Source organism: Rhinoraja longicauda, chromosome 9, assembly GCF_053455715.1.
Source record: "Rhinoraja longicauda isolate Sanriku21f chromosome 9, sRhiLon1.1, whole genome shotgun sequence".
Classification (NCBI taxonomy): domain Eukaryota; kingdom Metazoa; phylum Chordata; class Chondrichthyes; order Rajiformes; family Arhynchobatidae; genus Rhinoraja; species Rhinoraja longicauda.
The window spans coordinates 61,317,921-61,345,838 of NC_135961.1; the positions used below are offsets into that span (position 1 = coordinate 61,317,921).

Here is a 27,918-nt window from a genome sequence, read left to right on the forward strand (position 1 = left end):
TCGGCATAGGAAGATGACAAATAATTATCACCATGCCTTCTAGCATTGCAAGATTATATTTTAGATCTTGGTTGAGGCCAAAGAGTGTAGTTTGAAGGATGACCCTCAAAGTACAGGCCAGATAGTCCTGACCTGAAACGTTTTCTGTAAATATTAAAAAGGGTCTTGACCGGAAATGTTTGTCCATCCTTCCGCAGTTGCTGCCTGACCTGCTGCGTTGCTCTAGCACTTTGTGTTTTACCCTCAAAGTACTATTTTGGGACTTATGGTCAGAAAATTCTTAACATCTGCTCCTTTCTACCATTTCCCTGGTCTTGCCATTGTTACAGGTTATTCAGCTATTGGCACAAAACAGGCCTTTTGGCCCAACTTGTCTGTGCCAACAGATGCCCTATCTAAGCTGACCCCATAGCCAGCATTATCCCTATCCCTCTCAACCTTTCCTACCCTTATTCTTCATGAAAAGTGTTTAATCGTGGCAAGATCTGTGGAAAGAGAAGAAACCAGGAGATGTCACAAGCCAAACGGGTGATCTTATGGAGGTGCAGAAGATCATGAGGTGAACAGATAGGGTAGCTGCACAGAGTTTTATACTCAGCGTAGTGGAATTGAGAGCCAGAGGATATAAGTTTAAGGTAAGAATTTGGGGAAGGAATTTAATAGTAACCCCAGGGGCATCATTTTCACACGAGGATGGGATGAGCTATCACAGGAGATAGACACAAAATGCTGGAGTAACTCAGCAGGACAGGCAGTATCACTGGAAAGGGATGGGTGTTGTTTCGGGTTCAGACCCTTCTTGAGGCAGGTACTAGAACAACACTTAAAGGACACAAAATGCTGGAGTAACTCAGTGGGTTACCATTCTACATTTCCTTGATCTACATTTCCTTGATCACCATCTGTTTTGATCTGTCGTTTTCACACCTTACCCTTCCATATCTTTAGTTCCACTCCCCCTGACTCTCAGTCTGAAGAAGGGTCTTGACCTGAAACATCACCCATTCCTTCACTCCAGAGATGCTGCCTGTCCCGCTGAGTTACTCCAGCATTGTGTGTCTATATTTGGTGTAAACCAGCATCTGCAGTTCCTTCCTAAACGTTTAAAGGACATTTGGACAGGTACATGGATCGGAAGGTTTTATAGAGGGATATGGGCCAAATGAGGGCAGGTGGGATGGTTAGATGGAGCATCTTTGTTGGCATAGGCAAGTTGCGCTGAAGGGCCTGTTTCAGTGCTGTATGACTCCAGAACTGATCATTTAAGAGAGAGCTAGATAGAGCTCTTAAGGATAGCGGAGTCAGGGGGAATGGGGAGAAGGCAGGAACGGGGTACTGATTGAGAATGATCAGCCATGATCACATTGAATGGTGGTGCTGGATCGAAGGGCCGAATGGCCTCCTCCTGCATCTATTGTCTATTGAAAAGTCGCCCATTCCTTCTCTCCGGAGATGCTGCCTGACCTGCTGAGTTACTCCAGCATTTTGTGAATAAATACCTTCGGTTTGTACATACCAGCATCTGCAGTTACTTTCTTATATTGATTAGTACGGGTGTCTGTGGAGGAGAATGGGGTTAGGTGGGAGAGGTAGACCAGCCGTGATTGGAATGGTGGAGTAGACTTGATGGGCTGAATGGCCTAATTCTTCCCCTATCACATATGACTCGTAACTGACAGGCCTACAATGAGAAGGCCTACCGGGAGGAGGTGGCTGATCTGGCACTCTGGTGTCAGGACAATAGCCTCCTCTTGAATGTCACTAAAACTAAGGAGCTGATTGTGGACTTTAGAAGGGCTCAACATCCAAGGACGTACACGCCACTGGAGATAAATGGGTCTACTGTGGATAGGGTGAGCAGTTTTAAATACTTGGGAGTCCACATCACAGAGGATCTGACATGGGCAACGCACATTGCCGCACTGGTGGGTAAGGCAAAGCAGCGCCTTTACCACCTTAGACAGCTGAGGAAATTCAGAGTGTCTTTGAGGATCCTTCATTGCTTGTACTCTGGGGCTGTAGAGAGCACCCTGTCCGGCAACATCACAGTCTGGTTTGGGAACAGCTCTGCCCAGGACAGGATGGCCCTGCAGAGAGTAGTGCGTTCGGCAGAACGCACCATGGGAACTACACTCGCCCCCCTGCAGGACCTATACATCAGGAGGTGCAGATCGAGAGCAAGCAAGATCATGAGATACCCCTACCACCCCAGCAACGGACTGTTCCAGATGCTGCGGTCAGGCAAACGCCTCCGCTGTCACGCTGTGAAAACGGAGAGGATGAGACGGAGTTTCTTCCCACAGGCCATCAGGACTGTTAACTTTTATAACTCCAGGGACTAAATTTTGCCTTCTCTATATTAACTTTAATTTATATGCTGTAACCGTAATTCTTTTTTTGTGCACAATCCGCAGGCATTGCCACTTTCATTTCACTGCACATCGTGTATGTATGTGACAAATAAACTTGACTTGACATAGTTGATAGTGAGGTAGATTTTCAAAGTCTACAGAGAGACTTGGGCCTTTTGGAAGGGTGGGCTGAAAGATGGCAGATGGAGTTTAATGCTGATAAGTGTGAGGTGCTGCATTTTGGTAGGACAAATCAAAATAGGACGTACAGGGTAAATGGTAGGGAATTGAGGAATGCAGTGGAACAGAGGGATCTGGGAATAACTGCATTGTTCCCTGAAGGTGGAATCTCATGTGGATAGGGTGGTGAAGAAGGCGTTTGGTATGCTTGCCTTTATAAATCAGAGCATCGAGTATAGAAGTTGGGATGTAATGTTGAAATTGTACAGGGCATTGGTGAGGCCGAATCTGGAGTATGGTGTGCAGTTCTGGTCGCCAAATTATAGGAAGGATGTCGACAAAATGGAGAGGGTACAGAGGAGATTTACTAGAATGTTGCCTGGGTTTCAGCACTTAGGCTACAGAGAGAGGTTGAACAGGTTGGGTCTTTATTCTTTGGAGCGTAGAAGGTTGAGGGGGGACTTGATAGAGGTTTTTAAAATTTTGAGAGGGACGGACAGAGTTGACGTGGGTAGGCTTTTCCCTTTGAGAGTGGGGAAGATTCCAACAAGGGGACATAGCTTCAGAATTGAGGGACAAAGGTTTAGGGGTAACATGAGGGGGAACTTCTTTACTCAGAGGGTGGTGGCTGTATGGAATGGGCTTCCGGTGGAAGTGGTGGAGGCTGGCTCGATTTTATTATTTAAGAGTAAATATGGATAGGAGGGGATTGGAGGGTTATGGTCTGAGTGCAGGTAGATGAGACTAGGTCAGGGAGAATGGTCGGCGTGGACTGGTAGGGCCGGACAGGCCTGTTTCCATGCTGTAGTTGTTGTATGTTATATGTTATACTGCTGAGTCTGGTTGATAAGTACCTGAGGTGACCTTCAGGCCCCATCTAGAGGGCGGCTTTGAGAGGAGATATTTGTTTTGTTCGTCTCGCAACAGGCGCCTTTAAGCAGGTGCCCTCCCTGAAGGGTGAGGGGGGAGGAGAGAGGAGAGAGGAGAGAGGGAGAGAGGGAGAGAGAGAGAGAGAGAGAGAGAGAGAGAGACCTGTCCCGGTGAGAGGATGTTCAGTGTAGACGGGTAGACGGCGGCGGCGGCTCTCCCATTGACGGCCCTCGGGGGGGGGGCAGAGCATGTTGCTGCGCCGATGCCGCTGGACTCTGGGCGGCGTGGGGAAGGCGCTGAGCCGGCCGGGGAGAGGAGGAGGAGGAGGAGGAGGGGGGACGGGGGAGCCGAGGGCAGGCCCAGGCCTCGGCGTCCACCTCCACCTCCACCAACGCCCGGCCTCACCGCCGCCGCTGCTACTACCGCCGCCTTCTTTCCCCTCCTTGGCCCACCTCAGGTTCACGGTTACCCGGTCACGTCCAGGCCCAGGCCCAGGCACAGGCCCAGGCTACTTCCCCCGGCACCAGGCCTCCTGCCTCTCCCGCCGCAACGGCGCCAACGGAGCCGGCAAACCCGCCCCCAAGAGACAAGCGGCCGAGCCCTGCTCGTACCCGAGGGCCGCGGAGGAGGGCGAGGGGAGAGCGGCGGCCGGAGCCGGGACCCCAGAGCTGGTGAGTCCAGGCGGTACAAGATAACGCGGCCCTTCTGCCCCTCATGCCCATGCTGGCCCCCTGCCCTGTCCTCAGCTTCAGACCTGACTCAAAGTGCAGGATGGACTCAGGACCAGGCAGCATCTGTGGAGGGGTTACTTATTAGAGAGCCGTGTGGAGGTATATACAATCACTTATTAGAGAGCCGTGTGGAGGTATATACAATCACTTATTAGAGAGCCGTGTGGAGGTATATACAATCACTTATTAGAGAGCCGTGTGGAGGTATATACAATCACTTATTAGAGAGCCGTGTGGAGGTATATACAATCACTTATTAGAGAGCCTTGTGCAGGTATATACAATCACTTATTAGAGAGTCTTGTAGAGATATATACAATCACTTATTAGAGAGCCTTGTGCAGGTATATACAATCACTTATTAGAGAGCCTTGTAGAGATATATACAATCACTTATTAGAGAGCCTTGTGCAGGTATATACAATCACTTATTAGAGAGCCTTGTGGAGGTATATACAATCACTTATTAGAGAGCCGTGTGGAGGTATATACAATCACTTATTAGAGAGCCTGGTGGAGGTATATACAATCATTTATTAGAGAGCCGTGTGGAGGTATATACATTCGTGAGAGGAATATAGGTGTCAATCTCAAAGACAGTACTGGATGGACTCAGCGGGCCAGGCAGCATCTGTGGAGGAGTTACTTATTAGAGAGCCTTCTTGTAGAGGTATATAAAATCACTTATTAGAGAGCCTTGTCCCTTGTGGAGGTATATAAAATCGTGAGAGGAATATAGGTGTTGTCAATCTCAAAGTGCTGGATGGACTCGGGACCAGGCAGCATCTGTGGAGAGATTACTTATTAGAGAGCCTTGTAGAGGTATATAAAATCGTGAGAGGTATATAGGTGGTGTCAATCTCAAAGACTCGGAGGACCAGGCAGCATCTCTGGAGGGATTACTTATTAAAGAGCCTTGTAGAGGTATATAAAATCGTCGGAGGAATATAGGTGTTGTCAATCTCAAAGTGCTGGATGAACTCAGCGGGCCGGGCAGCATCTGTGAAGGCATTATTTATTATATAGAAAACATAGACATCTATGTTTTCTCTGGATTACTTATTAGAGACCCCTTCTCCTTACAGAGGTGTGTAAAATCATGAGAGGAATTTTGAGAATATGTTGTCAATCTCAAAGTGCTGGATGGACTCAGCTGGCCAGGCAGCATCCCAGATGGGATTACTTATTAGAGACCCTTTCGTCTTTTAGAGGTGTATAAAATCATGTTGCCAGGACTCGAGGGCCTGAACTTGAGGTTGAGCAGGCTAGGACTATCCCATGGGGCGCAGGAGGATGGGTGATCTTATAGAGGTGTATAAAATGAGAGGAATGTATAAGATGTTGATGAGGCCTCATTTAGAGTATTGTGTGCAGTTCGGATGTTAAGCTGGACAGGGTACGGAGAAGATTTATGAGAATGTTGTCAGGACACGAGGGCCTGAGTTACAGGGAGAGGTTGAGTAGGCTGGGACCCTATCTCTTGGAGCGCAGGAGGATGAGGGGTGATCTTTTAAAGGTGTTTAAAATCATGCGAGGAATAGATTGGGTGGACGCACATTCTCTTGCCCAGAGTAAGGGAATCGAGGACCAGCGGACATAGGTTTAAGGTGAAGGGGGAAACATTTACCTAAGGGGTAACTTTTTCACACAATGGGTGGTGGGTGTATGGAACGAGCTGCCGGAGGAGATAGTTGAAGCAGTGACTTTTGCAACGTTTAAGACAATTAGACAGGTAAGTGGAAAGGATAGGTTTGGAGGGATATGGGCTAAATGCAGGCAGGTGGGACTAGTGTAGATGGGACATGTTGGTCGTTGTTGGCAAGTAAGGCCGAAGGGCCTGCTTCCACACTATATGACCCTATGATTCTATAAGCTAGGATACTGTCCAATTCGCCTCTATTCCATTGCAGACAATATACTTTTGTCTATGGAACTTGTGCACTACAACACAGAACTATATTCTGCACTCTGTAACTTTCCCTTTGTACTTGAGTTTGGCATGATTGTGTTTATGTGTATTATTATCTGATCAGATTGAATAGCATGCAAAACAAAGCTTTTCTCAAACAAAGATTTCTCATGTCATGACAAACAAAGATGTTGCCTGACCTGCTGAGTTCCTCCAAAACTTTGTATTTTGCTCAAGATTTCAGCATCTGCAATTCCTTATGTCACTATATTTCTTAATCGGTTAACATCACACTCTCTTCCCGTATGTGCTTGAGCAACTTCCCCTTAAACATCACTCGCTTCAACCACTCCCTGCGGTAGTGACTTCCAACTCTTTGCCACTTTGGATAAAGCAGTTTTTTAAAAACCATATTCCCTATTAGATTTGTTGCTGACAAATTGGATGTGGAGAGGATGTTTCCACCAGTGTGAGAGTCTAGAACCAGAGGGGACAGTCTCAGAATAAACAGACGTACCTTTGGAGAGGAGATGAGGAATTTCTTTAGTCAGACGGTGGTGAATTTGTGGAATTCATTGCCACAGTCATTGGGTATTTTTAAGGCGTAGATTGACAGATACTTGATTGGCAAGGGTGTCAAGGGTTATGGGGAGAAGGCTGGGGAATGAGGTTGAGAGGGATTGTTAGATCATGCATGATTGAATGATGGAGTAGACTCTATGGGACGAATGGCCTACTTCTGCTCCTATGGATTGTGGACATATGAACTGACCATCACATGTTCAGGGCGGCACGGTAGCACAGCGGTAGAGTTGCTGCTTTACAGCGAATGCAGCGCCGGAGACTCAGGTTCGATCCTGACTACGGGTGCTGCACTGTAAGGAGTTTGTACGTTCTCCCCGTGACCTGCGTGGGTTTTCTCCGAGATCTTCGGTTTCCTCCCACACTCCAAAGACGTACAGGTATGTAGGTTAATTGGCTGGGTAAATGTAAAAATTGTCCCTAGTGGGTGTAGGATAGTGTTAATGTACGGGGATCACTGGGTGGCACGGACTTGGAGGGCCGAAAAAGGCCTGTTTCCGGCTGTAGATATATGATATGATATGGCTTCAACTAGGTTCCACCACTGTGAATGCAGCTTTTACTGATGAGGAAGATCATGCAGGGTCATAGGATGCGATCATTTGCTGAAGTACTGACTCCGTTTAAATTCATTTGGGAAAGGAAGCCAAAATACTATTAATGTGTAGGAAGGAACTGCAGATGCTGGTTTACATCGACGATAGACCCAAAATGCTGGCGTAACTCAGCGGGTCAGGCAGCATCTCTGAAGAAAAGGGATGGGTGACGTTTCGGGTTGAGACCTTTCTTCAGACCTGAGACGTCACCTTTTCCTTTTCTCCAGAGATGCTGCCTGACCCGCTGAGTTACTCTAGCATTTTGTGTCGACCTTCAAAATACTATTGTGTAGGAAAATAACTGCAGATGCTGGTTTAAATGGAAGGTAGACGCAAAATGCTGGAGTAACTCAGTGGGTCAGGCAGCATCTCTGGAGAGAAGGAATGGGTGACATTTCGGGTCGAGACCCTTTTTCAGCTATTCATTTATATCTGCCAATGCATGTTGGCTACATGTGTAATAATCCTTTTGGATTTCATAGACTAATCAAAAACATGGGAACTACTAATTATGTCACTTGATTGATCTTTGAAATAAATGAAAGAGATTCAGACCAGATCCAAAAACAACCTGCACTTATTTGGTAGATTCAACAACATTTATTTATTGAAGGTACAAAAGACTACAGATGCTGAAATCTTGAGCAAAAAACAAAATGCTCGACGAACTCAAGGAAATGGACGCATTCTCCCACCACCACTTTCACCCTGTTCCTTTCACCACCTTCGACTCATCTCACACCCCACCCACTCTTAAGTCCCCCATTTCCCTTTTATCTCCCCTCTTAGCGCTCCCGACTCCTTCCACCCATAACCCTCCCTCCTGCATTACATGTCACGACTCTTTTTTTCATTATCTGACAACTTTTTATCTCCATTTTGCCCTATAGCCTTTGTCACTATCTCTATTGATCTGCCAATCAACCCTCACCCCTTGAAACAAAGGACTGCAGGTGTTGGTTTATAAAAAATGACAAAAAGTGCTGGAGTAACTCAGCGGGTCAGGTAGCATCTCTGGAGGACAGGGATAGATGATGTTTTGGGTCAGGACCTTCTTCAGACTGTAGGTGACATTTTTCAGATGTGTCTGAAGCATCCTGTCCCAAAAGGGACATGTTCTCCAGAGATACTGTCTGACTCCTTGAGTTTCTCCAGCATTTTGTGTCCTATTCTGTAAACCCTCACCTGTTACCTGTTGTCACTTGTCAGGCTTTGCCTGACCCCCCCCCCCCACCTCTCTTGACCAGCTTTCCGTCCCCTGGTCCATCATCTGAAGTTCGCTGTGAAAGTCCTAACTTGGTATCACTTCACAAATTACAATACCTCAAATGTATCTGAATTAAACTCTGTGTTCCTCAGCCCACTTACCTGCAGTAATTCTTTACTGTCACTGATGCCACCTATTTTAGTGTCACTTGCAAATTTACAAATCATTCTCTTCCAAATCATTGATGTAGATGACAAACAATAATGGGCTCAACATTGAGCCCTGAGGCACATTACTGCTCATGTGCCTCCATACGGAAAACAATCTTCCACCATCACGTTCTGCCTCCTACCACCAAGCCACTTGTGTATCTATTTAGCTAGCTCTCCCTGGATCTCATGCAATCTAACCTTCCAGAGCAGCCTACCATGCGGAACTTTATCAAAGGCCTTGCTGAAGACCAATTAGATTATTTCTACCTCCTTGGTATTATCGACCTTCTTGGATGCATCTTCGAAAAGTCTATCAAATGCTTGAGACATGATCTTCCATGCACAAAGCCATGCTGACTATCCATAATCAACTCTTGTCTTTCCAAATGCATGTATATCTTATCTTTCAGAATCCCCTCAAGTGACTTGCCTACCACAGACATTAGGCTTACTATAGTTCCCAAGGTTTTCTTTGCAGCCCTTATTGTATAAAGGAATATTAACCACCTCACGTTTTAGCTTCAGGGCGGCACAGTGACGCAGCGGTAGAGTTGCTGCCTTACAGTACAAGAGACCTGGGCTCAATTCCGACTAAGGGTATTGTCTATACGGAGTTTGTACGTTCTTCCTGTGACCGCCTAAGTTTTCTCTGGGTGCTCTGGTTTCAATCACAATAATACTTTATTAGCCAAGTATGTTTTGCAACCTACGAGGAACTTCATTTGCCATACAGTCATAACAATAAAAAGCAACAAAATCCGTTTTAACATGAACATCCACCACATGACTCCTCCACATTCCTCACTGTGATGGAAGGTGAAAATAAAGTTCAATCTCTCCCTTTGTCCCTTCTTTGTCTTCCTCCCACATTCTAAAGTCATATAGGTTTGTCGGTAATTGACTTCAGTAAAATAGTCCCTAATGTGTAGGATAGTGTTAGTGTACAGGAATCACTGGTCGGCGCAGACTTGGTGGGCCAAAGGATCTGTTTCCGTGCTGTATCTCTATCTAAACTAAATGCTTCCCACAATATTCTTTGATATACCTGAACAGGCCCTGTGGATTTCTGTTTTTATGTACATTTTAAGATGTAAAACATTAAAAAATAAGTTCTTTTTGTGGTGATCTGGACTATATATGAAAATAATAACTTTGTTTTATTTGTTTGTAGTATGAAAATCCATGGACAATTCCAAACTTACTCTGTATGGCAAGGATTGGCTTGTCACCATACTTGGGCTACCTAATAGTAGAAGAAGAATTCAACCTAGCCCTTGGTCTTTTTACCTTGGCGGGCGTTACTGATCTGGTGAGTAACTAACTCTGCGATCTAATGGACACCTTTTGTTGACCTGATTATCTTGGACCATATGTTATTCAAATTTGCCTCCTGTATCTTGGACATCTTGGGCAAAACCTACACAGTGAATGGTCGGGCTCTGGGGAATGCTATGGAGCAGAGGGATCTTGGAATATAGGTAAATAGTTCGTTGAAAGTGGCATCATAGTAGATAGGGTGGTCAAAAAGGCCTTTGGCACATTGGCCTTCAGTGGATTCTTTTTTTACACACTATAACCCAGATGGATAAACCATGAAAATCATCTTGGACTTTCATTCCTGGAAACAATTTTAGGCAATAGCAATTTGATTATCATCTTATCATAAGCCTCTTTATGAAATTGATGTGAATGTTTTCTTGAATTTATCTAAATTTATTTTGAAACATTGTTTCTCAGCTGTTTTAGTTCAAGCCAAATTGCCTTCATCATTAGATATCATCTTTTAATGCTGCTCTAATTATTTTTTTTGTGGACAATCCAAGTTTAAAGGAGCAAATTCTGTTTATGAATACAATCATTAAAGTTTCTTATTGCTGCGCATGCCACCATAAGCTTGACACATTTCAACTTTTTTTAAAAAGTATTATTTCTAATTGTCAATTTTTTAAATTTTTTGATTAAATCACAATTTTCCTATTTCTATGTCTAAACTTGGAGTTACTAATTTGCTGCTTATTTGTGAGCTAGAAATATATTAATTCATTCTCATCACGCTGTAAGAGAATACAAGCAAAATAGGTCCATTCTAGACATAGAAACTGTGTGGGAATTATTTGGGACCATGGAACATGATAGTTTACTCCACTACCTCCCATGTGAATGTTGCCACAATAGTTCTGTGAACTAATTCTGGGGGAAAACCCCCCAATAATTATCTTGCACCTCTGTTGTTTCGAAAGATTTTAGTTTGGTAAATGTAAGATGTTCGGAAATGTTTATTGCGTTCACAAATTCTTTATCACTCCCCTCCCTGTCAATGGTTCAGTGTTGAATCAGTATGAACTTATTTTATGCCCAATGCAAAAACTGTAAATAGCTCATCGAAGCTGCACAGTATTCAGAAAAATTCTGTTCTGCCAGGCAAGATAAATTTAATACTAGGATTTGTAGCTCTATACAAGCAAGTAATAATCTTAATATGTGTCCTGCATGGATGCAGCTAAATTATTCTGTTGTGTTTTGACAATGTACCACATATCTATTATGTGAACAAAGAAAATATGTTCTGTCTATTCACAAAATGCTGGAGTAACTCAGCAGGCCAGGCAGCATCTCGGGAGAAGAAGGAATGGGTGACGTTTCGGGTCGAGACCCTTCTTCAGACTGAAGAAGGGTCTCGACCCGAAACGTCACCCATTCCTTCTCTCCCGAGATGCTGCCTGACCTGCTGAGTTACTCCAGCATTTTGTGAATAAATCGATTTGTACCAGCATCTGCAGTTATTTTCTTATACAAAGATGTTCTGTCTTGGTTTTGGAAGAAGATAACATCAGTGCATTTGAGCATGGCATTTGACTAGATCCTTTCTGAGCAAGGATGGCATGATGATATAATAATATTAGCTTGTCAGTTGCTTCATCTGTTTGCTCCATTTCATCTTGATTAATATGTCTTGATGTCTCTTGATACTGCCAAATGCAGTTACAGAAGGGGAAATCATTTCCACAACCTCAAGACATCCAAAAGAGTTTAATTGTCAGCCAAACTAGTTTAAGGCATCACTGTTGCAAAAAAAAATCAGCAATAACTTGCACAGAATGTAATAAAATGAAGATAGACACACAATGCTGGAATAACTGGAATGGGTGATGTTTCGGATTGGGACCCTTCTTCGAAACATTGCTCTTTCCTTCTCTCCAGAGATGCTGCCTGTCCCACTGAGTTACTCCAGCATTTTGTGTCTATCTTTGTTTTAAGCCAGCATATGCAGTTCCTTCCTACGCAATAAGATAACTACTTGATTATCTGTTCAAAACAGTGTAAGGGAGCCATTTGCATCCATCTTTGAGGCTGCGTGGAACTTAGGTTTAATGTTTCATTTCAAAGGTGAAACTTCCAAATGTGTGTTTTCATTGAGGATAGGCAACTTCAAATGAGGATAACAAATTAAATTAGTTAACCTGAACGAGCAACTAGTGGCTCTCTGTATAATATGTTTCTAATTCATATTCAGAGTGTACATAGAAATAATTTATGTAAGCAAACTTTATTGGTTAGACTTGTAAAGTTGCCTTGTAAACGGTAATGGTGCAGAATTAATATTTTTCAAAGGAAATATTCTTCCAGCTTTTCTTTTCGTACAGTAATCCATATATTTCTCTTTCACTTGTAGTTATTGAAGCTCTGCAATAATAAATATTTTGTACTTTTACAGCATTGCAGAGCAAATCACAAGTTACTGATGCAGTGCCATAAGAGTAAAGACAAAATACACTTAATTATTTTAATGTAACATTGCTTTTAGCTGGCCTAAAGGAGGATGACATATGAAAGGTTAGAATATGCATGCTTTGTTCTATTTAATGTATAACTAAATTCATGAAGAACTGATGACTCCAGAGTTCGCAACATCCAAATTGTGAACCGTACCATTGTCCTTCAGGTACCTTTACCCAGTGAAATATTGCTTGTTGGTTCAGTTTTTAAATATATAAGCATGTTCCAACAACATTGGAGTATAATTTAAAAAAATAATACTGTCTGAAGTGATCTTTTTCAAGCAGTGACATTTGGCCCTATGTATTGGGCAGTTTTAATATATTTTAAATATAGATATTTTTTGTAAATATACAAATATATTTTTTGTAAAGTATCACAAATGGGAGTCTTTTAACTTTTGGCTGTTAAACTAAGAAATGTAAAAATGTCCTTGCATCAAATATTGCAATGATTTATTTTTTTCTGTGATTGGTAAACTATTTTAACTAGTATGGAATTGAGCACTGAAATAATGAACAATTACTGGGCCAACTTTTTTTTCAACTATGTTGACTAAAAGATTTCTTGTACATTATTATTTCTGGATAATAATAGTACTCAAGACTAGAATCCATTGAAAACATCACCCTAGTGATAACTTTTTTTTTTTTTATAAATTCTAAACCCAGATAAGAAAAGTAACTGTTGTTCTTGATCATGAAGTAAACAAATGTTGAATGCTAGTCTATAACATAAGAACTTTTTCCGCAGCTGGAGTATTTCTTTGTAGCGAGTTTTAAACCTTTAGTATGAATTTACCATTTCAAAATATGCAAATGTACTTAATTTCCAAATTACTTCGATATAATAAAAGTTGCATGCTAAATTGACTTCGCTTAAAGTTGGTTAATTGTTGTGTTCAACTGTATGAGTAAATTCCTTTTTTATAGTTGCAGTTAATGTATTTCCAGTTTTTAAACGACTAAATATTACTGTTTCATTAAGAATGGAGAAGAGTCTTTTGCAATTCAACTTCTCTTCCAACTTGGACACACAGTGCTTTGATTTGCCCCAGATTGCTTGCAAAATATTCTCAGCAAAAACCTAGCTTCCTAATCTGAGGCTCAACTCCAATTATCATAGTACAACCACTTCCCAGACCATGTCAGCCATGTCAGTCATCAGCCATGATCGCATTGAATGGCGGTGCTGGCTCGAAGGGCTGAATGGCCTACTCCTGCATCTATTGTCTATTGTCTATTGTCTCGAACTTGACTTGTTGATGGCAAGTTAGAGAATAGCCTCCGTTGTTACTGCCACTCCTTCATATTATCCAATGTATAGGGAGTCAGGTTACTTTTCTTCTCTTGAAGTTCCTGTTTGGATATGCTGGTGGTTTTGTAGCCTACCCCTTCAATTGGATGTACCTTTCTTTCCTGCATTAATGAACTGAAATTGATTGACTTGTGGCGCAAATAGTTTTGGCTTTGTTATTATTCTTTCCTCTGGGTTCAAATCTTCTCTAATTAGCTTTGAGCTTCAAATATTTGCCATGGAGTCATAGAATAGGGATACAGGTCCTTTGGCCAAACTTGCCCATACTCTTGTCATCCCATCAACTCTCGTCCCATTTGCTTGCGTTTGGCTCATATCCCTCTGAACCTTTCCGATCCATATATCTGTCCCAATGTCTTTTAAACATCATTAATGTTCCTGCCTCATCTATTGCATCTCACAAAGGTTGGCATCCATTGAATTGGTTGAGTCTGATGAGTGTTGTTGCCTCTGTAAGTTGTGGAAGCCTGAAAAATAGTCTTGCTTTGAAGGATTTATCCAACTTATCGGCTAATATAAATATGCTTGAGTACTAGAAATGATGTTTAGAACCTGCACCTTTGCGTAAAATATTATTTAATATTTAAAAACCTAAATGGATATAAGATTATAAAATGCAGATGCCCTATAACGCTTTTTATAAACTAGAAGAGGATTTTTTTTTTAGACTTAGAGATACAGCGCGGAAACAGGCCCTTCGGCCCACCGAGTCCGTGCCGCCCAGCGATCCCCGCACATTAACACTATCCTACACACACTAGGGACAATTTTTACATATTACCCAGTCAATTAACCTACATACCTGTACGTCTTTGGAGTGTGGGAGGAAACCGAAGATCTCGGAGAAAACCCACGCAGGTCACGGGGAGAACTTACAAACTCCGTATAGACGGCGCCCGTAGTCAGGATCGAACCCGAGTCTCCGGCGCTGCATTCGCTGTAAGGCAGCAACTCTAACGCTGCGCCTCCGTGCCTCCCTGATTTTGCAGAAAAGCATGCCAGACAGTGAATTCCGCTCAAAGGTACTTTTGATCCAAAAGCAAGGGAACTCTTTAGTTGGAGGTTGGATATATTGAATGCGGTTACGAACAAAAAACAAAATATGCAGATTCTGACAAGTGTATCCCCAATCACGTGTTTATGTTGAAAAAAAACCCACTGCAATCATTCAATGGAAAGGCAGTATCTGAGGAAGAATTGAATAATTAATATTTCTGGTTCTATAATGTAGATCAAAACTTTGAAAAGAAAACCTAGCAGGTCAAAACATTTAGAAACATAGAAAATAGGTGCAGGAGGTGGCCATTTGGCCCTTTGAGCCAGCACCGCCATTTATTGTGATCATGGCTGATCATCCACAATCAGTAAACTATGCCTGCCTTCTCCCCATATCCCTTGATTCCACTCGCTCATAGTGCTCTATCTAACTCTCTTTTAATTTCACTTTTAAAGCAACTGTCTGATTACATTTCAAATTGGAAGGTATACGCTTCAAAAACATTCACTGGTTTGTTACCCCAGACTTTCTGTACTTCCTGCCTTGAGAGTCACAGAGAAATATAGCACAGGAACAAGTCCTTTGGCCCAACTTAACCTTGCAGACTGAGATCTCCCATCTAAGTTAGACTCATTTGCCTGTACACGCTCTAAATCTTTCTTACCCATGTACCAGTCAAAGTGTATTTTAGATATTGTTTTTGCACCTACCTCAACTTCTTCCTCTGGCAGCTCGATCCGTATACTTACCACAAAGTTGCCCCTCGGATTTCTATTAAATTTCCCCTCTCTATGCCCTCAAGTACACGATTCCTCTCTACTTTGAGGGAAAAAAGACTGCATTCACCCTATCTATTCCCCTCATGATTTTATACACCTCGGCCTCTTGCGCTCCAAGAAATAAAAGTCCTAACCTGTTCAACCTCTCCTTATAGCTCAGGCCCTCGGGCTCCGAGCATCCTCGTAAATCTTCTTCAGGCTTAATGGCATCGTTCCTAAATCAGGGTGACCAAAACTAAATGCAATGCTCTTAGTGTGCCTCACCAATGCCTTTCACAATTTTGTTATTTACTCTTTGCAGATCTCGGTCCTTTCTTGAAGCGCATGCTGTATCATACAATCAATTCAATCAATAAAAAAGGAATCCAATTTGTATGAAGCATTGTTGTTTTAAAGACATGTGCAACACTGGAGATGTTTCTCACAGTATAAATCTTTTTATTTTCCAAAGAAGCGCATACAGGAGATGTATTGTTTCATTTCACGTACATGTATTTAATTTCTTCTGGCTAGCAAAGTGAATAAATGATTAATTGAAAATCTGTATCTTCTACCCTTTCTGAGAGGACTCTTATAAATTACAGTAGAGATTGCTAAAATACAATGAAGTTGATGACGTGTAGAAAATTCCAAAATGCTGCTATAAATTGCTACATTGGGGTGGGGGGGGGGGGGTTATCTGAGTTACTAACCTCTGCGTCATAACCTCCGAGTTATTTTAAGTTTTAATGTTAGAGAATCTGTTCAGAGTCTAGGGTTCTTGTGCGTACTGTTCTTGGATCTGACAGCTCCAGGTGGTCATCAAATGCTGGGTTTTGCAAGCTGAGGGGATCCAAGCTTATGCTGGATAAATGTATCAGCCGTCTCTTTTGGTGAATTTTGCACAAGCAAAAAGACAGGATAACCACAAGTATGAAGAGAATGACAATAATGACCGTAGACGTTATATAAAAAATATTGTTGTAGTTTGGCTTCGTCTTGAATATATAGCAGGGCCCCTTTGAGGGCCAGATGCTGCTTGCAGTACTTGATCCTGCATTATTCACGGCCACCACACAGGTGTGATACGTGCTGTCTGCAGTAAGGTCACGCAAGGTATATCTCCGATATGTGGGCTTGATGGTGTCCGTCTTGTACAAACGCCTGTTCTCGTCCGATTGATAGATAATATAGTAATACAGCACTGTAGAGCGAGGGGCGCACCAGTAGATTTCTGCTGCATTGTCTGAAATCTTAATAACCTTCTGTATCTTCACTGGCTCTGGGATGACGTCTTCCCCAGTTGTGGCAGGGCACCGGCAGTCTGTCAAATGTTGCAGCTCATGACAAGGTACCTGCCAGTGTCTACATGGATCATAATTACAGTCACCGGGTAGAGGACTTGTGATTTCTTCTTTCTCCAAAGACTCGGTGTCATCGGCATCCTCAATCTGTATAAATATCGGCCCCTTTTTGGTGGTGGAGACTGTGGAGCGTTCTGGTGGTGTTGACGTTTGCAATGTCACTGCTGGGTAATGCTTAGTGCTGGCATCCTCGCTGTTAATAGATGGGTAATATTTGTGGCTGGTTTGCTCCCAGGTAATGGTCAGGTTACCTTCATGCCCAGTTTGGTCTCCGATTGTCCCGTTAGGTTTGGTTCCAGTTTGATCCGCGATAGTCAGATAAGGCTTGGTCCCAGTATGATCGCTGGTTGTTGGTGGGTGCGATTTGATCGCTGTATAGTCTCCGATTGTTGATGGGTCAGGTTCGGTCCTAGTTTGATCTGTGGTACGTTCAGCCACAGTGTCATCTCTGACTGTCGATGGGTGAAGTTCAGTCCCAAAGGGTTCTCTAGTTGTTGAGTAAGGCTTGATCACCATTTGATCTCCGTTTGTCGTTGAGTTCGATTCGGTCACAGTTTGATCTCTGATTATCATGTAAGGCTCGGTCACAGTTTGATCCCCGGTATTTGAGTACGGCTCGGTCACAGTTTGTTCTCTGGTTATTGAGTAAGACTCGGTCACAGTTTGATCTCTAGTTATCGAGTCAGGTTCAGTCACAGTTTGCTCTCTGACTGTTGGTGGGTGAAGTGTGATCTGTGTTTGATCTCTGATTGTTGGGTACGTTTTGGTGTCTGTTTGAACTCTGTAGGTTGTTGAGTAAGATTCAGATGTCGTTTTTCCTCGGGTGGTTGTAACAGGCCTGGGCCTATTTTGATATCTGCTTTTCAGCTTGGGTTTAGTTCTGGTTTGACTTCTGGTTGTTGTCAGGGTTTTATTTCTGGAGGTTGTTGGGTATGTTTGCAGCTCTGTTTGATGTCTTTTGGTTGTTGAGTAAGTACTTGTCTCCATATAATCTCTGGCCGTTGTTGAATAAAGTTCAGGAGCCACTCGATCTCTGGTTGTGTCGGGCAGCGTTGTTAATGTTTTAAGCCTTGATTTAATTTCATTCCTAGCTTGATCATTTTGTGTGGCACTTTCTTCAATTTGTAAAGAATCAGAGCTTGACATGGAAGACGTGTAAAGAAACATATTCAGCAGGTTCATACTCTCTGTGAAAGATGAGGAGATGCCGATTTGAGACCTAGTTGAACTTTGAGTTGGTAATGTGCTGCTTGCCTTGGCAAGATTTTGCATAGATCTGACATTAGTCTGTAATTTCTGCACGGCGTTTTCATTTTTGTCGCATTGATCAATGAGGTATGCCAATAAGATTTTTCTTTGTCGACCATTCTTTGCACATCTGGTATCATTTGTTCTATTGCACATAGAGGAAGATGCGTTACATAGCAAAAAGAATCAAAGTCAATGATTTGATCAAAAGATTACATTTCTCTGCATATTCTTCACCGCGCACAATTGTGCCAGAATATTGCGAAAGGCATGAGTAGATTGGGTAGATAGTCAGAACATTTTTCCCCAGGGTGGGAATGTACAACACTAGAGGGCATAGCTATAATGTATGAGGGGAAAAGTTTCATGGAGATGTGCGGGGGATGTTTTTTTTACACAGAGAGTTGTGGGGACCTGGAACGCATTGCTAGAGGTGGTGATGGGGGCAGATACGATAGTGGCGTTTAAGAGGCCTTTAGTTGGAAGTGCATGAAAGTGCAGGGAATAGAGGGATATGGATCACGTGCAGGCAGATGAGATCAGTTCAGCTGGGCCTCTTGCTCGGCACATACATTGTGGGTCGGAGGATCCATTCCTGTGTTGTACAGTTCCATGTTTAGTATTATACAATTGATTATCGAACATAAATCCCAACAGCAATTTGTAAACAACACTAGTGTAAAAGGGTCTTGACCCGAAACGTCACCCATTCCTTCTCTCCTGAGATGCTGCCTGAGTTACTCCAGCATTTTGTGAATAAATACCTTCAATTTGTACCAGCATCTGCAGTTATTTTCTTACACTAGTGTTAGGTTTATCAGCAATATTAGTGCACTTGTAGTAAATAAAACGACAAAGCCAGTAGCTTCGATTGCAGGCCCACCACCGATTTTCCGGCACCCCTGTAATCCAGACAAAATTATGAGAGGGTATTTGATATTCCCCTCTTGGAAGTCCCATCCGAAATGTGGCATCTAGGCCAGGTGAGACGGCTAGTCTCGACCTTATCGGGACTTCCGCAGCTGATCGGCAGGTCGAATTTACCCCCTGCGGCTGGGGCAGTGGAACTCCGGCTCAGCCAAAGCTGGTGAATCCGTTCCCATAACCGATTTCCGAGGCCGACTTTGTGGGCCGGTATATCGGCGCCCAGTGGGACCGCTCCGGTACTCCTCTTGGAGGCTGTGACCTCTGGTCTGACAAAACGGACTCGAGGGTGCCGGAAAATTGGTGGTGGATCTGGATCATATATTGAGCTTCTGTAATCTTAAGTATTGTGTCAAGTTTTGGTCTCCAAATTTGAGGAAGGACATTCTTACTATTGAGGGAGTGCAGCGTAGGTTCACGAGGTTAATTCCTAGAATGGCGGGACTGTCGTATGTTGAAAGACAGGAGCGACTGGGCATATATACTCTGGAATTTAGAAGGATGAAAGGGGATCTTATTGAAAGATGCTTTCAAGAGAGAGTTATATCGAGCTCCTGATGATAGCGGAGTCAAGGGATATGGGGAGAAGGCAGGAACGGGGTACTGATTGTGGATGATCAGACATGATCACGGTGAATGGCGGTGCTGGCTCGAAGGGCCGAATGGCCTACTCCTGCACCTATTGTCTATTGTCTGAATTACGGTCTTCGAAATTCCTCTGGCATTACTGTCATCGGTATTTGATTACTCACTGCTAATATGAGTCAAATTCCCCTGCTGTGTCACAACAGTCTCAAAGGGAAACATCTTTAGACCTTCACGTTACCTTATTTGGAACAGTACAGCTCAGGAACAGGCCTTCAGCTTACAATGAAGTCCCTTCGGCCCACCTAGGCCCATCACTGACGCTTTAATGTGAGAGCATTGACTGTGTTTGCCTGACCTTTTACAGACAGAATATTTGGCATCTACACGACCATGACATTGTCAAATTTTCTGATTTCCTGATTCTATGCAAGCTGTATAAAAAAACTACATATTGTAATGATTGAAGAGCATAGAATGATACAGTGTGGAAACAGGCCCTTTGGCCCAACTTGCTCACACCAGCCAATATATCCCAGCTGAGGGCGTGCAGCGTAGGTTTACTAGGTTAATTCCCGGAATGGCGGGACTGTCATATGTTGAAAGACTCGAGCGACTAGGTTTGTATACACTGGAATTTAGAAGGATGAGAGGGGATCTTATTGAAACGTATAAGATTATTAAGGGGTTGGACATGTTAGAGGCAGGAAACATGTTCCCAATGTTGGGGGAGTCCAGAACCAGGGGCCACAGTTTAAGAATAAGGGGTATGCCATTTAGAACAGAGATGAGGAAAAACTTTTTTAGTCAGAGAGTTGTGAATCTGTGGAATTCTCTGCCTCAGAGGGCAGTGGAGGCCAATTCTCTGAATACATTCAAGAGAGAGCTAGATAGAGCTCTTAAGGATAGCGGAGTCAGGGGGTATGGGGAGAAGGCAGGAACAGGGTACTGATTGAGAATGATCAGCCATGATCACATTGAATGGCGGTGCTGGCTCGAAGGGCCGAATGGCCTACTCCTGCACCTATTGTCTATTGTCTACATTAGTCTCACCTGCCATATGGTTTGGTCCATATCTCTCCAAACTTGTCCTATCCATTTAATTATACTTCTATAATTATACTTCTATAATTGGAAGTATAGAATTGCAATGTACTGATTGACTAACATTTGAAGTTACTGCTGCATCATTAACAATGGCCTTACCTGGTCAGTAATGTCCTTTCTGGTTCCCTCGTCAGCCAGGTGAGCTCACAGCTACACATCAAGGGGTTTCCAAAGAGGGTTATTTTGACGGTTGAATTAGTGGAGCGTGTCCAGGGTCTGAGTTCTGTCAGGTTACAGCTAGAATGGCAAATAGCACCACTTAAAATGCTGTTTTTGGTTGGTTGACTCTCTTTTGTTGCCCTGTTAAAATGACGACGTGCGCTATTTTATTGCACTGGGTCATGGAGAAACCCAGCCATTTTGCGCACTTGACCCCTTTGATGAGAGGAGAGAGACGATGGTTCGCGGGAACTACTCCTGGACATCGAGTGAGCGGGCCGACCGGACTTTAGACTTTGAATAAAGGCACCAAAGCATGTTTATGGTCTGCATGGTTAAAACATGGTTACACATGGCCTGCATGTGAAATAAATGCAAAATGAATGTCACTGTGCAGTTGTATATGTGTCAAGCACTATTGAACTATGTGAGTAATTTTTTGCTAATGCACAGGACCTTGCAGGCACTTGTATCTACAAACTCTTTTCTTTTAACATTACATACTACATTGGGTCTGCTTTTGTTTTAATCTGTGTTGGAAGGGACTGCAGATGTGGGTTTACACCGAAGATAGACAGAAAATGCTGGAATAACTCAGTGGGATGGGCAGCATCTCTGGAGAGAAGGAATGGGTGATGTTTTGGGTCGCGATCCTTCTTCAGATTGAGAGTCGGGAGAGGGAGACATAGAGATATGGAAGAGTAAGGTGTGAAAGCACAGGTCAAAGGGGACAATGCTCATAGATCATAAGTGATGGGCCAAATGGTCTCATTCTGCTCCTATCAGTTCTACTTTGCAATTCAGTCAGGGCTGATCTAACTCTCCCTCCTAACCCCATTCTCCTGCCTTCTCCTGTCCCCTGACACCCGTACTAATCAAGAATCTATCTATGCCTTAAAAATATCCATTGATGGCCTCCACAGCCTTCTGTGGCAAAGAACTTCACAGATTCACTATCCTCTGACTAAAGAAATTCCTCCTCATATCCTTCCTAAAGGAACCCCTTTTAATTCTGAGACTATGACCTCTAGCCCTCGACTCTCCCATGAGTGGAAACATCTTCTCCACATCCACTGTATCCAAGCCTTTCACTATTCTGTACATTTCCATGAGGTCCCTCCTCATTCTTCTAAACCCCATCGAGTACAGGCCCAGTGCCGACAAACGCTCATCTTAGGTTAACCTACTCATTCCTGGAGTAGGCCCAGCATTACATCCCCGTTCATTGCATCAAGGAAAATGTAGAACAGTTCATTGTTAGCTGAGGGAAAGGTGACAACGAGGCATACAATCAGTAAAAATTAAACCTGGAGGACAGTGAGACTAGTCGGAGAACTAGGATGGGGGGTGGGGACAGAGAGAGAGAGAGAGAGAGAGAGAGAGAGAGAAAAAGCACGGGCTACTTGAAGTTCGAGTAACCTCTTGTTTCTAATATTGTGTCACACATTGTTCTACATTGAGTATTTCAATGCCATTTTTAGATGGTCAACCTTGTCCTGTTTGGCTAGAACTGTTATGGAACAAACAGTGCTTAACATTGCATTGCTGCTCAATGTAGTCAGTACAATATTTTTATGACTAAGCTGCTCAATTTTAGTTGCCGGATTGTTTTAAGCTAAAAAATCCCTCCACTATTGTGCATACTAGTCCATTAATTTGGATGATTATAGAATTCAACCTTTTTTAGTTCACAAATTAAAAGCGTTTGATCCCAGAAATTGTAGTGAAATGACGGCAGTCACAGTTTGCTGCGCTCATCCTGTTTTTGCACCCAATTTGAAGGCTTAAAACAAGCAGTTGAACTAACTAACTAACGTAAGGTCGTTTTGGGACTAATGAAAAAAGAAAACACTCAGGTTATCAGACAGGATCTATGGAAAGAGATACAGAGTTAACATTCCAGGTCAATGATCCTTTCTGTAAGAACTCTAAAGGAAAACAAGTCTGCATTTGCGGTGAAGGTGGGGTGAGGAATGGGGTTGGTGGTGGATAGGACAAAGGGAACATCTCTGGTGTATCAGGGGATAAATTCTGAAAGAGGCACGGGGGCAGGACAAAGGTTGGCGAGTGATAGGTGCATAAAGGTGAGAGGAGGTTGATAGGCAGATGGCTGGACAAAGGCCAGAGATGAAGAGCAAAAGTGTGAGAGAAGAGAAGAGGTGTGAATTGTGAAGCTAGAGCAAGGAATATGGGTGGAAAGGGAGGGGGAAGGGGAGAGATGGATGCAAGACCAAGTGGGACATGGGGAAGAGAGGAGGAAGGAAGGAAAGGAAAGGGGGGGAAAAATGGAATTTAAAAATGGGTGCTGTTTGTAGATTAGTTACCTAGAATTGGAGAATTCATTGTTCATACCGTTAGGTTGTAAACTGCCCGAGTGGTGCTTTTCCTGCAGTTTGTGTGTGGCCTAACTCTTTCAATGGAGGAGGCCCAGGTCAGAATGGGATGGGGAGTTAAAATGGTTATCAACCGGAAGATCTAGCAATCTTTGGCAGACTGAGCGCAAGTGTTCGGTGAACACTAAATAGCCACATCGTCTTGAGTTCATTGACTTTATGTCACTTGTTGGTGTCAATGTATTACGTTTTCCAAATGAAAATACCGATTGTATTTAACAAATAAGTGAAGAAATGTCATAAAAAGACATGAAATCTTTACATGATATCAACAAAATGCATCAAGGAAAACGGTTGTAATTGTAAGAAAGTTGAATTGTTTACCTTTGGAGAGAAAGTGTCTGTAAATGACGGAGTTGTTCAAACATGCTACTGTTCACAAAATATAGCTGCGGAATCTCTTCCAAGTTCAAATGAATGAGACTTGAAGTGTGGAGGAACAGGTCAACGGGCAGAGACTGAAGAAAGGGCAGCCGTCTCATCCACAGAGTCTGCAGATTGCTTAATCCTTCAAAGCACTGTCGGTCAACTGTAATTGTAAATTAATGATTAACGTGTGTGTTCTTCTGAAGACCCAGTGTATATATATATATAGGACGGAACTGCAGATGCTGATTTAAACTGAAGATAGACACAAAAAGCTGGAGTAACTCCGGGACAAGCAGCATCTCTGGAGAGAAGGAATAGGTGACGTTTCGGGTCGAGACCCTTCTTCAGACGGGTCACCCATTCCTTCTCTCCAGAGATGCTTCAGCTTTTTGTGTCTATCTCCAGTGTATATATCTACAGTGAATATACCGCTGAGCTGCTCCATCATTTTGTGTCTACCTTCGATTTAAACCAGCATCTGCAGTTTTCTTTCCTACACATCCAGTGTACATATAGTTGGCTCTCAATCAGTATCATAGATTGTGCTGTAACAGATCATGGGACCATCAGTGATAACGTTGCTTCAAAAATGAGCACCTCCTTAAAATTATAATTTTCTCGCAATATTTGTAAATTATCATGGAAATAGCAATATTGATGTTTTTTTTAGACATAGCCATTTCATAGCTATTTTTGATAACTTACACATAGTAAGTGAGGTTTTTTTCTGGATTTTGTTTATTAGCGGTTAAGTCGATTAATCCCTAGCTTAGGTTTATTATTGTCAAGTGTACGGTGAAAAGCTTTTTTTACTGCACCTTATCTGAAATTTGTTCCTCAACTTTGAACACATGCCTGACATAATTTTTATACCTAAACGTTGACCCCTCCAGTAAACATGCTTTGGTGAGATCAGTGTAGATCTTTTTTTCATATTCTGGCCATAAAAGGTTGTGAATGGTGTGGGTTTAATCGTGCTCAAAACAACTCAAATATCCAATTTTTAGTCATTTTAAAATAACTCATCTTTTCAAATTATAAATTTGAGGAACTATTTGAGGGTGAGGAATGCCTTTTGTAGAGTGGGGAAGAAAGACACAGACATTTATCTTAGTCTTTTTAGTTTGAAATGTTCATATTTTTGATTTCTTCGAGGTACACATTTGATTTTAACCACTTCTAGTTTATTTAGCATATCTGTTAAACTCCAATTACATTGCTTCTCAATTGTGTTGTTGTCTTGGGCTAAGGGCTTTTCTTTCGTATGAGATATCAGAATTAAGATACTAACTTAAGCTTGCTAGTGGAATAATTTAATTTTATTGTCAAATACCAAAACCTGACTTTTTTCCTTTTTCTATGTCTTCTGAGCCACTATCCTCACCCTCCCAAAAAACCCTAATTCACTTTGATGGTAGGTTAGTCTATTTTCATATCATATCATATATATACAGCCGGAAACAGGCCTTTTCGGCCCACCAAGTCCGTGCCGCCCAGCGATCCCCGTACATTAACACTATCCTACACCCACTAAGGACAATTTTTACATTTTACCCAGCCAATTAACCTACATACCTGTACGTCTTTGGAGTACGTATTTTGATATATGTTTGTTTTGGTCCGGTGATACAGCGCAGAAACAGGTCCTTCGGCTCACTGAGTCTGCACCGACCAGTGATCCCCGCACATTAACTCTATCCTACACACATTAGGGACAATTTACATTTATGCCAAGCCAATTAGCATTCAAATCTGTACATCTTTGGAGTGTGGGAGTGTGGGAGTGTGGGGGGGGGGGGGGAAACCGAAGGTCTTGGAGAAAACCCGCGCGGTCCCGGGGAGAACATACAAACTCCATTCAGGCGGCACCCGTGGTCAGGATCGAACCCGGGTCTCTGGTTGTTCTCTAATTTAATTCCTAATTTCTCAATAATATGATTTCTTGATAAGGTAATTGAATTTGCTAAACAAGATTTGGCCTGCGTTTAGATGCTAAATTGTGACATTCCTTACCTGACCCTGTCTTTATCATCTTTTCCACCGCCAACATTAGACAATTGTGGGCTCCACCTTTCCTTGATCATCGTTGCTGGCTTTGATTTGTTCTTTTGCAAGCCTTTCGTTCATTTGTTCTATGTACCTTTTCATATCTCTCGTTTCCCTCTCCCCTGACTCTCAGTCTGAAGAAGGGTCTCAACCCGAAACGTCATCTATTCCTTTTTTCCAGAAATACTGCCTGACCCGCTGAGTTACTCCAGCTTTTTGTGTCTATCTTCGGTGTAAACCAGCATCTGCGGTTCCTTCCTACACATCCTGTCTTTGGTAAAGACATTCTATTATTTGATAGGCCTTTGAGGTGTCTTATATTTTTGGGTGGATACTTCAAGTCCAGAAACCTGACTGCTTGGGTGAAATCAGTGAGCAAAGAAACAAACTGCTAGAGGAACTCAGTGGGTCAGACAGTATCTACGAAAACAAAGGGATCGTTGATAAGAGTCTGGATCTGTTGACTATCCCTTTGCTTCCACAGATGCAAACCTGTGGAGTTCCCATAGCTGTTAGTTTTTCTGCTCCAGGTTACCGTATCTGTTGTCTCTTATGTCTCTAAAATGGGTGAACATTATTTTGTTTGCATCATGCTGTTTGGGTGCCCACCATCAACACCATGCCCACACAGTACTTAATTGCCTGCCGTGTAATGGCCAAGTCAGTGGATATATATTTTAAGGCAGAGATAGACAAATTCTTGATTAGAACAGGTGTCAAAGTTTGTAGGGAGAAGGCAGGGAAAATGGGATTAGGAGGCAGAGGTCAGCCATGTTTGAATGGTGGAGTAGACTCGATGGACTGAATGGCCTCATTCTACTATAACTTGTGAGCTTGTGTAATTTTTAATCTGTCATGTGCTGAATTTTAAAATATAACTTTGATGTAGTAACTTTAAAGCTGAATACCACCGAAAATGGGCTTATCACAAGTAAGCTTTTATAATCACTCAGTCTTTTGCTTAAAACAGTAAGACCATAAGAAATAGGAGAGGAATTAGGCCATTCGGCCCTCTGAGTATGCTCCACCGTTCGGTCATAGCTGATCTCTTTATGAATAACCAGATTTTAAATGACATCGCTTTTTAAAAATGAAAAGTCATTTTCCAATTATTTTGTGGTACAGTGTAGTATTAAATGTGCAACTCACTTCAGAAATGCATCCATTCACCCAAAAGTGCCATCATAATATTTTTGAGTCTCTGCAGAATAAATGCAATGATCACATTTCCCAGAGATGGTAGATTAATGATGAGGGTAAGGATGCTTTTATGGAATGCGTGTGCATTTTATAAACCAATGCTGAAGTAACGAGATTCTGTAAACTGAATGCATTTTGCAGTTCTAAACTCTACAATCAAAAGTCATCGCACTGATTTTCGTTGAGTTGTACAAGAAAAGCTGGTGCAATTGAGTAGATCTCTAGTCTAAATAAATGAGAAGCAAGACATCTATATTTTTGTGGTACCGAATTTAAAAAAAAACACGAGTCACTGGTACTTACGGGTTTTGAAAAGGTTTTCGCTCAGATCGAGTACTTTGATGGTTTCTGTAGTGGACGCAAATGCTTTGTGACTGCATGATTCCAAAGACGTTGAGGACAGGTTAAGGTACTGAAGCTTGGGGAAAGGACTGAATTCATGCGGGCTGATCATTTGCAAAGGATTTCCTTCCAGTCTGAGAGAGGTGAGATTGGGCCCTTTAAATTTCCATTGTAACTTTGTTAAGTTGTTATAGCCGAGATCCAGTGAAACAAGGTGTGGGAGCACGGTCCCCGAATTGGTGATTGTTGAGATTTTATTATGACTTAGAAGTAAAGTGGTTAAGTTGTGGAGGTTCATGAACTTTGAAAATGCCATCTGCTGAATGGCGTTGTGGCTTAAGTCCAGATATTTGAGACCTACCGGCAGACAGAATGGGGCACGTGTGAGTTGATTACTGGCCACATCCAAGTGCCTTAATGTTGTTATGTTCAGGGATCCACAGGGCAAGCCATCGTAAGTCAGATTGTTGCGTGACAGCTCGAGTCTTTCCAGAGCACTGACATTTTGGAAGGCATTAACTGGAATGCTCTCGATGTTCTGATTTGTAAGACAGAGCTGATTGTCATTTTGGGAATAGGTTTTTTTCAGAAGCAACGAAAAATGTTCTATCGGATTAATTGGCAAACCGTTAATTCTTAGATGAAAAAACATTGCCTCTGCCAGCAGAAAAAGAGCCACTAGTTCCATTTTAAA

General features: G+C 42.6%; 2 protein-coding genes across 3 annotated transcripts in view; one reads left to right on the top strand and one right to left on the bottom strand.

Annotated features, from left to right (window-relative positions):
- Positions 1 to 3,246: 3,246 nt before the first annotated feature.
- Positions 3,247 to 27,918, top strand: part of crls1 (cardiolipin synthase 1) — a 50,469-nt gene continuing 25,797 nt past the window's right edge. The window contains exons 1-2 of one of the 2 annotated variants that reach the window (XM_078405933.1): positions 3,247 to 4,072; positions 9,810 to 9,947. In XM_078405933.1, the coding sequence (XP_078262059.1) occupies positions 3,650 to 4,072; positions 9,810 to 9,947 (561 nt within the window). In that variant the 5' untranslated portion in view covers positions 3,247 to 3,649. Of the gene's footprint in view, positions 4,073 to 5,478; positions 5,865 to 9,809; positions 9,948 to 27,918 lie in introns of those variants that run through there. The other variant, XM_078405934.1, reaches the window with a different exon arrangement.
- Positions 16,240 to 27,912, bottom strand: LOC144597026 (uncharacterized). The gene is made up of 4 exons (XM_078405931.1): positions 27,186 to 27,912; positions 23,592 to 23,796; positions 20,815 to 20,952; positions 16,240 to 18,244 (listed from the first exon to the last, which is right to left on the bottom strand). The coding sequence occupies exons 1-4, from the start codon at positions 27,910 to 27,912 to the stop codon at positions 16,240 to 16,242; spliced, it is 3,075 nt and encodes a 1,024-aa protein (XP_078262057.1).